General features: G+C 39.2%; 1 protein-coding gene across 1 annotated transcript in view; it reads right to left on the bottom strand.

Annotated features, from left to right (window-relative positions):
* Window positions 1-14,132, bottom strand: part of epb41l2 (erythrocyte membrane protein band 4.1 like 2) — a gene marked incomplete in the record, with an annotated part of 68,659 nt that overhangs the window by 20,710 nt on the left and 33,817 nt on the right. Inside the window, 4 exon segments of the mRNA XM_014011900.1 lie at window positions 4,609-4,694; window positions 5,531-5,703; window positions 8,096-8,193; window positions 8,468-8,620. Coding sequence (XP_013867354.1) covers window positions 4,609-4,694; window positions 5,531-5,703; window positions 8,096-8,193; window positions 8,468-8,620 — 510 coding nt within the window.

Raw genomic sequence — 14,132 nt, forward strand, 5'->3', positions numbered from 1 at the left:
GTGTGTGTGTGTGTGTGTGTGTGTGTGTGTGTGTGTGTGTGTGTGTGTGTCAAAGGTCAAAGGTTACTGAAGCGGCTCACAGATATCTGGACTCGTCAGCGGTTGGGTTTGAGGTTGTGTAGGTGTTTTAAGGCTCCAAGGTGAGAGAATAAAAGTAGGAAAACACAGTGTCGCAGGTGTGTGTGTGTCTGTGTGTGCGTATATACATGCTTTACAGCAAAATTGTAATTATTTTTATTACATAGATACGTCTTATGTTACTATGTTTTCTTATATCTGTTTATTTTCAGGTGTGCAGACAGATGTCGGGTGTGTTGCCTTGTGTTTCTTGGTGTATGTTTAATATATTTTCTAATCTCTCTTTCAGTCTCTTCAATTACATTTCCCCTTTTTCTCCTTTCCTCTTTCAAAAAAATGTCACTGATGAAATTAGGAAACTAATATTCAGTTCTTTTTTTCTACTGAAGTGACAAAAAAAATGAAATTACTGTGCCACACAGAATATTGTCTCCATGTACTCTTAATTGGCTCTGGAAGGCAATTGATGAAAAGGGAATGTAATCTAAAAATGTGAGGAAAAAAAGCAAAGACCAATTAAACATAAATGAAAAATAAATAAAAAAACAGTTTTTGCAAATGAAATTACATTTAAAAAGGAAACTCGGTTGCAAATGTGATGACAGGAAACAAAAACTGTGATGAAGACTGAAAAATGGGAACAAACAAATTTAATGTTTGGTGTCACTCATAAACCAAATAGTAGTGAAGTTCCTCAGACCACATGCAKAAACCAKAGCATTTAAAATACCACAACACCCACAGACARYTATGTAAGCCAACAAACCCCAACAGGTTTTCAGCACAAAACCCATGAACCACAAACCCAAACTGAAACTGTGAAGCTGTGTGCCGAGGTAAATATCTTGGATGAAAAAGACCCTTTAGGATCACTTCTTGCAGACAAAGCAAAGAATTTCAAATAAATTACAACTTTACTTTAAATCAGTTTTTTAAAAATTGGTTAGCTTCAGATTTACTTGCTTCTTTGTGATTGCTTCAGGGTACCTTCAACCAAACAAATATGAGCAAAAAAACAAACAAAACAAAAAAAGATTGACAGACCAGTACATAATCAATCGATAACAATGTTTGAACTTGTGAGAGGCCAGGCTCACTGCATCCAGGTGACTTGTTGGGGTGAAGTCAGGGAGGGGATGAGGACAGGTCAGGCTGCTGTTTTACTCTAACACACTAAAAAAAAACCTCAGATGTATTGAATATTCAGTATTTTTACTAAAACAGGCCTTTACAGACCTGGGAGGGTATGGCTTCCACATTGTCAGGGCTTAAATCCATCTCTTTAACCTTCAGATTGGTAGTCCTGGGGTTGATAGTCAAAACAAAGGTGATAGGAGGATGAAGAGGAAAAAAAAACAGTGACATGGATAATGGGAAAAAGCTTAGTCCCCTGTAACATTAGTCTTTGGGAGAACTGATGGTTATGTGGCCCTAAACCCTCTGAAGCTGGATCATGAAAGGGCTTTAGGAAAGTTTAATGCATGAAGAAAGTAAGACCTGCTATTACTCTGTGTTCAAAACGACTTTCAAGGATATTTCTAATCATATGAGGAAAAAGCGTTAATATTTTACCTACATAGCTTTTTATGTACACACACATAAAAAACAATACAGATTGTCAAAATCTCAGGATGTACACAACAAATATTACTTCATCACTACATCTACAACTAGTCGCTGCAGAGCCTTTTTCTTGTTCTTCCATCATAAATAAACAATGAGTGCTAAACATCGGAACCATGTCACTCTTAGCAATCATGAGCCGTAATAAATATACGTAAGGTGCATTAAATGTTTTACTATAAATACATGTATGTGCATGATCCTGCATCTACGTTTCTAACATCTAACAGCTACTCTTTCATTATAAAACTCTACGACTTCAACTGCAAATCAAGTCAAAAACAGCAAACATCACAAAAGTGATTTTTTTTTCTAAATACTATTATTGTGCTCCTTCCTTTGGAGCATCTTCTTAAACGCTTAAACTGAAATTTACTCTACACAAACATATTTGATGTTCTCTTTCAGAACATCATTAATTCTACTTATTTCACTCTGTTCTTTATACAATGGCAGGGTGCAGGAAAGAATAAAAGGGGGAACTCTCGGGTGAAGGAAGTGCTGGTGGCAGGGAGAAATAAAATATGCAATGAATACATTCTAAAAGAGCTAAAATGATAATAAAAAAAGAGTGAGTTATGAATGTGTGCATTTATGCAGCAGGATCACACATCTCTTGCATCCAGGTGGTCCCCACATGATGCCTGGTGTAAGGAGGGGTGTGTGTTGGTGTGGGGGGCGGGGCTTCAGGGCTCAAAGCAGAGCTTAACTGCATCTCCGCCTGGTCGTTTGGCCTTTGGTCGACACGTGTTGGCAAAACTGTTTTTCTTTGGCTGTAGACGGCACTCTCCAGGTAAAACAGGGTCAGTCCGAGGGGCGTGGCTAAAATCAGAGCGAAGACGACAGACTGCCTCGCCGTCAGCATCACGGCGAGGAGGAAGATCACCAACAGAATGGGCAGGGAGCGAGGGGAGGGATTCAGGAGGTAGCAGTGGGCAGATGAAGGAATGTTAGAACGACAGAAGGAAGCCAGAGAGGGGAGAGAGGAGCGAAAGGTGACAGGAAAGGGAAGAGATGGGAAAGCGGAAAGGGAGGAAGAAGAGACAAATCGAGGGCAGGAGAAAAAGGAGACTGAAGGCAAATGTAAATATGTCGGGCGTGAAGGAAGAGAAGTGACCAAATTTAGAAACTTTGAAGAAAGACGTATCAAAAACGCAACGATATGAGCCCAATGAGTGACCATGCTGCTTTGAATTTGATGTAATTTGGATGTGACTACYTTTGAAAGTTCACATTTAAAGACACAATTTAGTTGTGCTGCTGGCATTTGCAACTTAGGAGTGAAAATAGGTAGTTTTTTTGACAATCCCAAAAACAGCTTTGTGGGACGACACCTGCTCACATTCTTGCCCAACACAGAGAGGAAACACAAGATGAAAGACAGACATTTAACCACACCCTTCGCACAGAGCCAGTGTTGCCAGTTTGCTAGGCCAGCTGCTGTTCGAGTTACCGCCTCGCAGCCCTCCTCCGATTTCAAAAGCTCTGAGCTGCATGTTTGGGAGGGAGCGATAGGGAGGGGCGATGGGGGGTTCTGAACGAGGTGTTCGAGATCGGCCAGCTGCTGGTTGGAGAAAACGGAGAAGGTGTTTTGGGGAAGGGACCACAGTGGGTGAGAGGTTTCTGTCTCCACAATGCGATCGTCGTCCTCGGAGATGTCGGAAAGGCCGTGGTCGAGCTCCGAGATCGAGTCGAGGGACGGGGGAATGGATGAGAGTGAGGATGATGAGGAGAAGGAGAGAGGAAACATGAAGATTGACTAACGAGTGAGATGTGAGTTTAAAATAAAAAAAAAAATCAAAACAGGTCCAAACAGAAAGGAAAGACATGTTAGCATATACAGAAAGTAAAGAGTGGGTAAAAAAATGAGCAGATCAAAATGTGCACAAAATAAAAAAATATTTATCATCAATCCCATGAAATGATAACAAAAGGGYAAATCGTGCAGGAAGGGTGTGGGAACGGCAAATAAAAGGGTGTGTGAAGGAGAAAGAGAGAGGGAAAAAGACATTACATTAGTCAGTGAACAACACAGCACAACAGCTTAAAGTGAACGTAACAAGAAAAGCGCAAAGTGCAGAAAACAGTGGGAACAGAAACTGTCAGCGGGGCACCACCGGTGACAGACAAGGTGCTGTGGGGTTTGCAGGTAAAAAGGAGGGTAGTGAAAATAGGCAAGTGGGACAGGGGACATGCAGTACACAGAATATTCTCCTGTAGCTGGGACAGGCTGATTTGGTGTCCCCAAGGTGGACATAAACTCTTAGTGGTCAACGATGACGAGGCCAGAGGATGCAGAGTGAGTGCATGGCTTCATTTGACAGGTGTCACTTGTTGTAATTGAAAGAAAATCATTACATGGTTACATTATATTCCCAGCTGGATGATTTCTGGATTCGATTATGTTAAACTTGCTTTTTAAATGCAAAAATAAAAATTAAACACTATGTACAGCTTTCAATCATTTAAAAAAAAAACACCAAATTAAAGTCAGCTGTCCTAGCATCTCACCTGTTAAGATTGGCATCAGCTAAAAATATGATTATTTTTACTTAGATTTAAGGTAAGGGCTAGTCAGAGTGGGACTGAGASTACAACTTCAGACATTTTCATATGAATACTGTTTTCGAAACCTTTACATCACAATGACATTTCACAGCAATTCAAACAAAAAAAACACGTTTTGCAAAGCTTTTAAAAATGTAAAGGTTTCTAAAATAGCGTTTATATAAACTTCTTTGAAACTATTTAGTTTGGCATCATTCCTCCATGGTCGTTTTATAGGGTGTTGAAAAATAAGTAAAATGCACATATGAGCATTAAATATTGCAACTTTTCAATTGACAAAGCGATGAACAGGACTCAACAAACAAAAAAGGAAAACAATGTTTTCCTGCAGATACACACCTTGGAGTCTGAGTGAAGCTCTAGGTGAGGCTCCCGTCCGTTCTCAGCCATGTCTCTCCCGGCCTCAGTTATACAGATGGCTGGTGCTGAGAAAAGAGAAACAAAGTGATGCTGATTCTCACACTGACAATATAGGTTTTCAGTCACAGCACATTGACTTGAATCTAATATTTGTGGATTACATTAAACTTCATTTCTGTTGAACACGTTGGAAGATCATAACATAAATTTGAGAATTATTCTGGAAAATCCAGCTTTTTGCAGACTACACTTTCAGCATGAAGTGAAGTACAAGTTGTTGTTTTTTTTTTAATGGAAGGGCAGCAAAAAATACTTTTAGGTACAAAAGAGGACACCAATGGCAGTAAATTAAGTGTCCAGTAGGGGGCGGTGTAAGGCAGTGTAATATTAAGACATAACCGAGGCTCAGTGAAACAAATGCACAAGTCAGAAAAAAAAATTTCCACAAAGACAATAAAATTCCATTTATTTCTGTAAAAAAAATTAAGGAAAATATATGTTCCAGTGTATTACTGTGTAAGTTCACCTCAGTTATTTATTACTCAGAGGTCAGAGTATTGTGTGTCGTGGTTCAGCATATGGTAGGGGTCTCTTTCTTTTCAATAAACAAAACATTCTTTATTCTCATCTTTCTCCCTTTCCCCTCTGTCTCTCACGGTGTGACAGGAAACACACGCTCCAGCTATTTCCTGTATCTGCTCGTACACTGCACGTTTTACATCCATTTCAACAAAGATGTCTACACATACCCTCCTGAAATCGACAAACCTTTAACTCCCGACTCAAGTCCTTKTATTCAAATTGTCAACCAGCTGTCCATTCAATTGATATTGGTCAAATATTAAGCAAAAATATAAGTTTTTATGTTGTTTTCCTGTGTTGAGTTGTGAGCTGGTGTTACCTCCGTCCAGGCTGCGACTGATGCGCTTTGATGAGGTACGTTCAAAGCTAGGCGCAGGTCTGTCTATGAGGGAACTTGCCAGGCGAGTTTGGGCTTGAGTCCGCCCGCTGTAGCGGAACTTAGATCCCAAAGTCAAGAAACGGGCCTTGGTAGGAGCCTCTGGTGCGTTTAACCTAAATACAGAGAAGTGCGGACAGGGAAAGTTAGTGAGTTTAAAAAAATATTCTGTGTATCCTTTTATACATCTTTCACCACAGGTTCGGAAGAGAAACTGTGATATCTCACTCCTCGGCAAAACTTCTCAGATCGTCCTGGGGAACCCCAAGGTGTTCCCAAGCTAGAGAGTGTAATCCAGAAAGTGCTGGGTCTGCCTTTGGGTCTTTTCCCTGTCCATCTAACTAAGTTTTAAAATCTTATATCCAGCCAAGAAGTATTTTTGATCTTGTTTTGAGACTGATTTACCAATCAAGAACTGATTGTGTAAGAATAATAATCTTGTTTTCAGAATGTGTAAGATTATTTGTCTTGTTAGTCTGAAAATTTGACTCAAATTCAGTCAAAAATTTCTGCCAGTGGAGTAAGAAAATGTTACTTGGTAAGATTCTTGAAATAAGAAAAAATCGAGTCAAATCAAGTATTTCAAGAATCTTACAAAGTAAAATTTTCTTACTCCACTGGCAGAAAATTTTGACAGAATTTGAGTCAAATTTTCAGGCTAACGACAAATAATCTTACACATTCTGTAAACAAGATTATTCTTACACAATTAGTTCTTGTTTAGTAAATCTGTCTAAAAACAAGATCAAAAAGATTTTTTTGGCTGGATATAAGATTTCTAATCTTGGTTAGATGGACATTGGGACGTGCCCCAAAAACCTTAAAAAATTATCAAACAGAAGTGTCCAGGAGGCATCCTAATCAGATGACCGAACCACTTCAACTGATGCTACGTTCACACCAAACGCGTTTTGAGCGGCCAAAAAGCGCAAAACGTCTCTCACTGGACGCTCTATGTTCAGACCGAAGAAAGCACTGTTCAGACCAGAACAAGCAGCGGCAGCAGCGAGGTGTGGGAGGAGCGTGTCCTCGGCAGGTGAAATAAAGATAAAGTAAAAGAAAATGGCTTTGATTTTTTTACTAAAAAGCAAGCGAACGTTGCGCACAGCAGATAATTAACTCACCAGATGATTTAGAGGCGATTTGTTCGGTTAGTTTCATCACTCCAGAAGCTGCCAGCTGACGGACTTTTRTCTCTRRTTTTTTTTTTTTTTTTTTTTTTGGTCCCGAGCAGCTGATCCACATCGGTGCTGATAAATCCTGCCAAAAAATCCAACTGCACACGGTCGATTTCAGGTAAAGATCTCCAGTCCGTCTGTTTAGGTTTTCAGTGGGAGACGCGTCGAGCGGCGAAAAGTTCAGATATTTGAACTCTGGCGGCGGCTCGGGCGGCGGCGGCTTCTGCAGCACCGCATGCACGGAAAAKGCTCTGCGCCCCTTCCGCCTTCCTTGCGCGCCGCTCATAACGCGCGTGACGCGACGCACAACCCCTTGAGGCGCGTTCGCCATAGASTTTGCATGTAAACTGGCAGCTCCTGCCGCTCAAAACGCTCTCGGTGTGAACGAGCCATGACTCCTTTCGATGCGAAGGAGCAGAAGCTCTACTCTGAGCTTCATTAGATGATGGAGCTCCTCAGCCTATCTAAAAGATTGAGCCCAGTCAGGTGAGGTTTGATAGATGGTCAGAGGCTCCATTCCAACATCCTGAAGTAAACTTTCCCTGAGAGAATGTGAAGTGTGATCTTCATTAGTTGGAACACACCCTTTTAAAAAACGGGTATTACCACTCTGGTCTGCCAGGTGTGGTCCTGGTTCTCCATGCAACATTAAAGAAACACACAAATCCTGACAGCTTCACATTATCCAGAGCCTGCAGCATTTTAGGGCGCATATCACCCACCCCTGGCACCATGCCACCACAGAGCTTTTTGACAACCTCAGTGACCTCTGCAATGGTCATTTTTCCACTAGCGCTATGACTCTGGCTTCTCGAAAGTGGACATGCTGGCCTGATTAAGGAGATCCTCAAAGTCCTCCTTCCGCCACTCAACAATATTCCCAGTCTGAGTCAGTAGTTCCCCACCCAAACTAAGTAAGTAATCTGAACTGCTGTTTGGTGCGAAAGTCCAAACAAGTCAGAATTTACGTCCAGCATCTTGAAGCCACAGAGACGTGATCGACTGGAGAAAACTCCAACACTGAGGCACTCTTGCATTTGTTCAGTTACTTTAATTTGTGCCAGTGAGAAATAAAAATATTTCCACAAGAGTTCCTTGAACAGAATATTAAAGTCTCTTCTATAAACCCAACAAAGAGAAACACAACAATCATAGGTACCGGGCTTATCTCTGCGTATTATTGTCACTTTGATCGTCAAATTATATTTTCTGACCTAAATAAAAATGGTAACCTACAGAGTATAATCTCAAAAAATTAATACTGCGCCATTAACTTCGAACTTTTAATAAACATAGTGTCCATGTAGTGAGTGTTTGAGTGTGTTTCTACCTGAAGAAGCTGTGATTCTCTACACACACTTTCCACAGCTTTTTGGCAGATCGATGATTCTGGAGTTTGAATCCAACCGTGCTCTCAAACTGTTCGGTCTATTAAAGAAAAAAAAAAGAAAAAAGAGTTGCTTATTTTTCTGTACGAGGGCGTTTTCAGATCAGTTTAATTCAAGTTGTTTGATTTAATTTAACTTTTTAGCACAAAATCACAACTATGTATTAACAAGATAACGAGATAAAAGACATCTCAGCATATGATACAAGAAAATTAAACAGATGTATCAGACTTAGTGAACATTAGTTGCTAAAGCCTGTGTGTGTGTGTGTGTGTGTGTGTGTGTGTGTGTGTGTGTGTGTGTCTGGGACAAACCTCTCCTGGTCTGATCTTGATATAGAAGTTGTTCCTCTTGTATGATATCTTGAGTATTTTGGGCCAAGCAAAACGATTTATCCGGAGCCTGTCTTTGTAGACCAAAAGCCCATTGGCACACACACCAAGCATGATGTCCACACCTTCAGAATCCTGGAACAATCAAATAAAAATGCATATGAGAAAATAAATAAATAAATAAATAAATAAATAAATAAATAAATAAATAAATAAATAAATAAAGTAATTATTTATTAATCTCAAGGAAACTTKTGAATATGGGACCAATTTCTCTAAACCAGATCATGCAGCACATCAATTGATTTTTAAAGTAGTCTGCTTAAGGTCAGGGGAAAACTCAATTATCACACACACACACACAGTAATTCAGTGGAACTGTAACACAGTTAGCTGGCAGACCTGCTGCAGAGCTTTTAAATCCAAGGCGAGCTGGTAATGGTAGCACTGTATTGATCATAGTGGTGACTTAACAGAGGAAAAATCTGTTGGACTAATGGACGGTGAGATATGTTGATAATGGGCAGTTTTACAGTGCACACACACATTTGCACATCATATGGTCTCGCCATGCTAAGAGCCGGTCATCAATCTGCGTCTTCCACAACAGATTTGTTGTAGGTCTTCGGTGCGTTACAATAACAGAATTGTTACCAAACTACAGTAAAATCATGGCAAAATGTGTTTTTCTCAAGTAAATGCAACAAGAAGCACGTGGTGTTTACTTCTAAAATGATTCCCTATTAAAAAGGAACTCAAGTCAGTAGTGTTTTTGTTGCAAAAGTGATTCAAATGAGTTTTCATAACTATCGTATTGCTTCACATTAAGCTGGATAAATGGAAAACAGAAACAAGCTGCTTCTAACATCAGCCTAATTATATTAACTTTATTTCCAGTTAGTTCAACACTTGTAATTCAGCCATCCTGCAGTTTTATTTTAATTAGTCCAACAATTAAATTAGGAGCAAAGGGTTAACCTTCCAACATTCTTTTCCAACTCCTTTGTTTATAATTATCTATTTTTTTCAAGTTCTAATAAATTTTTTTAATAGAATCAAAACTCTCACATCTCAGCAACAACATGCTTTTATTTTTTACAATTTATAGCAGTTTTGATTGATGATGTATTTCATTTCATAACCATTGCTTGGTGTAAAATTATACGTTTCAGAAATAAATACTTCGTTTTTGACACTTGTGCTTCTCTTTTTTCTCAGAATAAAATTTAATAAATTTTCCCCAAGATGATGATGTTGAATGAATTTAGATAGAGAAATCTCTTATTCCAATGATTAATTTCAAAATAACAGTCAAGTGTCTCCAATCACATCCAACATTGTGGAGCATTTGTTTTAGTTTGGTAGGATTAATATAAATATTACAGCTTTTTATTTAGAATTTAAAATGGTGTTGAAGCAAAACAGAGACATTTCCACTCCTTGCATTTTCCATTGTTGTTTGCCATAAAACTGAGTTTTAGCACTTAAAAGTGCTCTGCTGCACTCAATCGTCCCCTGGAGGGGAGTGTCCTCATCAGGCTGTCCTAATCTGGGTTGTAACTCTTTTCTTCCTCTTTCTCAATTTCCCATCACCTTTCTATTTTCAGACTCCCTTTCTCCCGTGTGTATTTCTGCTGAGTTTATCACAAAAACTCCAGGACATGCTTAGAGACACATGGAAAGCTGCACGCAGTCTGCTGATGACCCGCTATCCCAATGAGAGAGAGAGAGTTGCTGTTCCCATGGAAATGACCTCCCTGCGTGTTTGTTCTGCTGACACAAACACACACACACACACACACACACAGCAGCGCAAACATGCAGGCACACTGACATGCTTTCCCCACATCAAAGGAACTGTGCTAATCCCCAGATGTCAACAACAATGGGGTGGGGAGCGGAAGAGAGAAGCACGAGAGAGGATTCGTTCATGCATTCGTACCTTAGCGTGGTGCAGGTCCACCCCGTACATGGACAGTTTCTTGGCGTTTTCTAGAAACTGGAGGTCAGCTTGGGCTGGAGTCATGCCCCTTTGAAGAAAGAAAAAGCCCGTTGTTTTTGCTTCARAAACCGTAGCAGGATACAGTAAATATGAACTGCAGTCAGAGGGTTAAAACGCAGCTGGGAAAACAAATAGAAAAACTCACACTTGCTACTGAGAAACCCTCGCTGAGAGTTTCTGACAACCTGCTGTTTCTGACCTGTGGGATTTGTGGAGCTCAAGAATCTTCTCCTCCATCTCTTTGTTCTGACCGGGCTCAAAAGTCAGCTGATTGATGAAGTCCAAAGGGCGAGGCTGGTCAGGCTCATAGTCACCAAACTCGGCCTAAATGATGAAATTAAACTATTTCTGAAAACTGACACCAACACTTGGATAAACTGTGCACTTATGTACCTAAAACACTAAAAAACACAGGATAAAGGACATATGATGCACCTGCAGTGTGTACGACCCCAGCAGAGCATGAGTGACGAACGAACAAGGCAGCCGTCCGGAAGCCACATCCTCACGCAGCTGCAGACACAAAAGGTACCTACAAGAGATCATAGGAGGGAAACACAGTTTAGGTGGGAACAAAAAGGCTATAAGACAAGAACAAACTTGTTCACACTTTTGACTTTGCTTTTTCTTTGAACTGAAAACAGCTGCAAAGATCTGCAGCAAGGACTCCCAGAACAGATAAAGGTTTGGCACCATGGTGGTCGATTTTGTGTTCTTGAAAACGTTCAAACTCTCATTCAAAAGCATAATTAGTTCACTTTCTTGTCTGTTAGGACCTAAAAAAGTATGAAATATTTTCAAAAATGATCATGATTTATCAGGGACCTTGATGATGGAAATACGCCTATGACATAATTAGCTCAGCTGAAGGTCTCACTGTTTTATAATATCTACATTGTCAGGTTTCAATGAAAGATGCCTCCTCAGGGTAGATGTCTCATTCAGTTAAAACATCAAACATAAAACTTATTCATCCAGTAACATGGATGAAAGTTAACTAGGGCGTCACATGCCTCCAGACAATACAGCATGTCAGTATTTTTACTTGGTTAATTAGATCATTAGAGACAGAGAAATATTTAATGAAGGAGCACTAAAGACCAGTTAATATGTAAACCACCTGGAAAACTGTTTCTGGATTCTGGCAACTAAATGCATGAAAAGAAATACCACTTAATGTATGACTGAAGATGTTAATTAAGGATTTATTTTTGTCATTTTTACCTCAAACTGGTACTAACTAAAGCTGGGCGGTATTCATTTTTTTATACTGTATACTTTATATTATAAGGGCGGAAAGGGGCGGGGTTAGTGTATGGTGTGTGGCATGTTAAATTCTCCCACTCTTGCAGTCTCTCCATCGCCACCAAACTTCATTCATCTGAAGACATTTTTTGGGGTTTAGGTTATATACTGATTTTAATTACATACACATGGTATAGTCTTATGATAGAAGAAATGTAAAGATTGTTAAATGTGACTGTTTTGCTTAACTTGATGATTTTATATAGATCAGGGGTGGGCAATCCTGGTCCTCGAGGGCCGCAGCCCTACATGATTTACGTTTTTCCTGCTCCAACACACCTGATTCAGTCATTGATTTACCTTCCAAGTTCTGCAGTATGGAGGACCGACACTGACATYATTATAAATAAAAGTAGAAATATATAAATAAACCACTAATAAATAAATACACTTAAAATGCACCAATTCAATTAAAAAAGAACTTCACCTCATGTTTTGTAATTTAATTCTCGTTTAATTTATATTTTTTAACACAATTCAAATTTGACTGTTTTTTAAAATATATATTTTTCAGTTTTACTTTTTATTTGTACATACATTTGTCTCTTAAATGTTTAAATTGAAATATTTTTATAGTTTTGTCCCACAAGTCTTTTTTTATTTCGATGTGTTGCACGCGTGTGCTGCCTCAGTTTAGCTTAAAGTTTAAAGTTTAGTTAAAAACAAAGGCACGGATAAGTTTTTCTCCTTGTCTTTGTTTTACACTAAAATTTAAAGACTTGTGGGGAAAAATTTAAAAATAATTAAGTATAAATATTTAAGAGGCACAAATGCATGTAGAATTTAAAGGAAAAACAAAATATGTATGTTAAAAAACAGTAAAATTTAAATTATGTGTTAAAATACATAGACTAATTTAAACTAACCTGGAAAAATAAATATTCAAGTCATTTCAAACAAAAAACATGAGATAAAGTTCTCCTTTGTTATTTTAATTGGTACATTTTAAATGTATTTATTTAGTGGTTCATTTATATAATTCTGCTTTTATTTATAATTATGTCAGTTTTGGTCCTCCATACTACAGAAGCCTGATAATCATCTATTCATTCATATCAGGTGTGTTGGAGCAGAGAAGCAAGTAAAACATGCATGGCTGCGGCCCTCGAGGACCAGGATTGCCCACCCCTGATATAGATGGATACATGTCTGAAAACAAATTCAACACATAACTGAACTTTTAAATCTTCATTGGGCTAGATTATGGTTTCTCTGGAGGCATGGCCCCGAGCAGCTTTAGGGACCCCTTCCTGATGATGTAATGAAATAGGCGGGGTCATGCCTCGAAGCGCTCTGTTATATTCAGCTGTCTTCCTGGGTTTCGGTCTGAATGCTTGGTCAATAAACAGGCCTTCAGCAGAGCYCTCTTGGTTTTGTATGATCTCTTTATTATTCTCTTTCCATGCATTGTTCTCCYTATGGTTCAAGCACACAAACTGGTGAACGAACACACTTAACAATATTTTCTTTCACAACTTTTGCGTCTTGTTATTGCCGTCTTCCTGTAGATTTTTTTGGCACTTGTCAAATAACTCTGGGCCTCGGTCAGAGAGGAGGTCGTGGGGGTTAGGTTTCTTCAGCTCTAGAGAAGGACGAGACTAACTGTCGATTGACATGTTTTTTCCATGAAACTACCGTGTTTCCTTCAGTCTGCTGCTGCACCGCGCATCAAATAGGAAGGTCATGTTCTGAAAAAAAGTGGTGTATACTATTTACCATAACCTCTGTTTGTGAATATGTACGAAAAGACAAGATCTACCATTGTGCAAAATGCCACCTTGCATTTGCTTTAAATGTCTACAGTATTATTTGGACAATTGTGTGTGTTCCTTTAATCCTGTCATTTTGGACTGACACTAATAAACAATCCAAAACACAACTAGGAAAAGTTTTAGTAATGAGGAAAATTCAGCCACCGAGCATCGTTGTCCAACTGTGCAGCTCCCCGCAGCTCTGGGGAGGTTTAAACGGTCTGAAAGTTCACTGTTGTGATGCTAAGACTCACATCTTCAATGGATCCAGTTCTGTTTCCCTGCCTTTTATGTGTGACTCATATTTCCATCCACTGTAGGCAGTTGTTTCCAACAAGGCTGATAATACAAAGAGCCTAAGAAAAAACAGCAGCCGAAGGCTGCAGAATGAAAGCTAATTCAGCAGAAAAACAGGTTTGGAGGAGACTAAAAGCAGAACAGAATCACTAGAGCAGKGGTTCCCAAAGCTTTTGTTCCCTCTCAGGGTTTTGTTCATTTTTTAAAATCCATTTTATTTCCAGAGGCTTTTTATTTTCATTTCCTGATAGAAACAATGAATACTGTCATAGTTTTAAAAAATAGTTACACT

This window comes from Austrofundulus limnaeus, unplaced genomic scaffold (assembly GCF_001266775.1).
Source record: "Austrofundulus limnaeus strain Quisiro unplaced genomic scaffold, Austrofundulus_limnaeus-1.0 Scaffold86, whole genome shotgun sequence".
In the NCBI taxonomy this organism is placed as follows: Eukaryota; Metazoa; Chordata; class Actinopteri; order Cyprinodontiformes; family Rivulidae; genus Austrofundulus; species Austrofundulus limnaeus.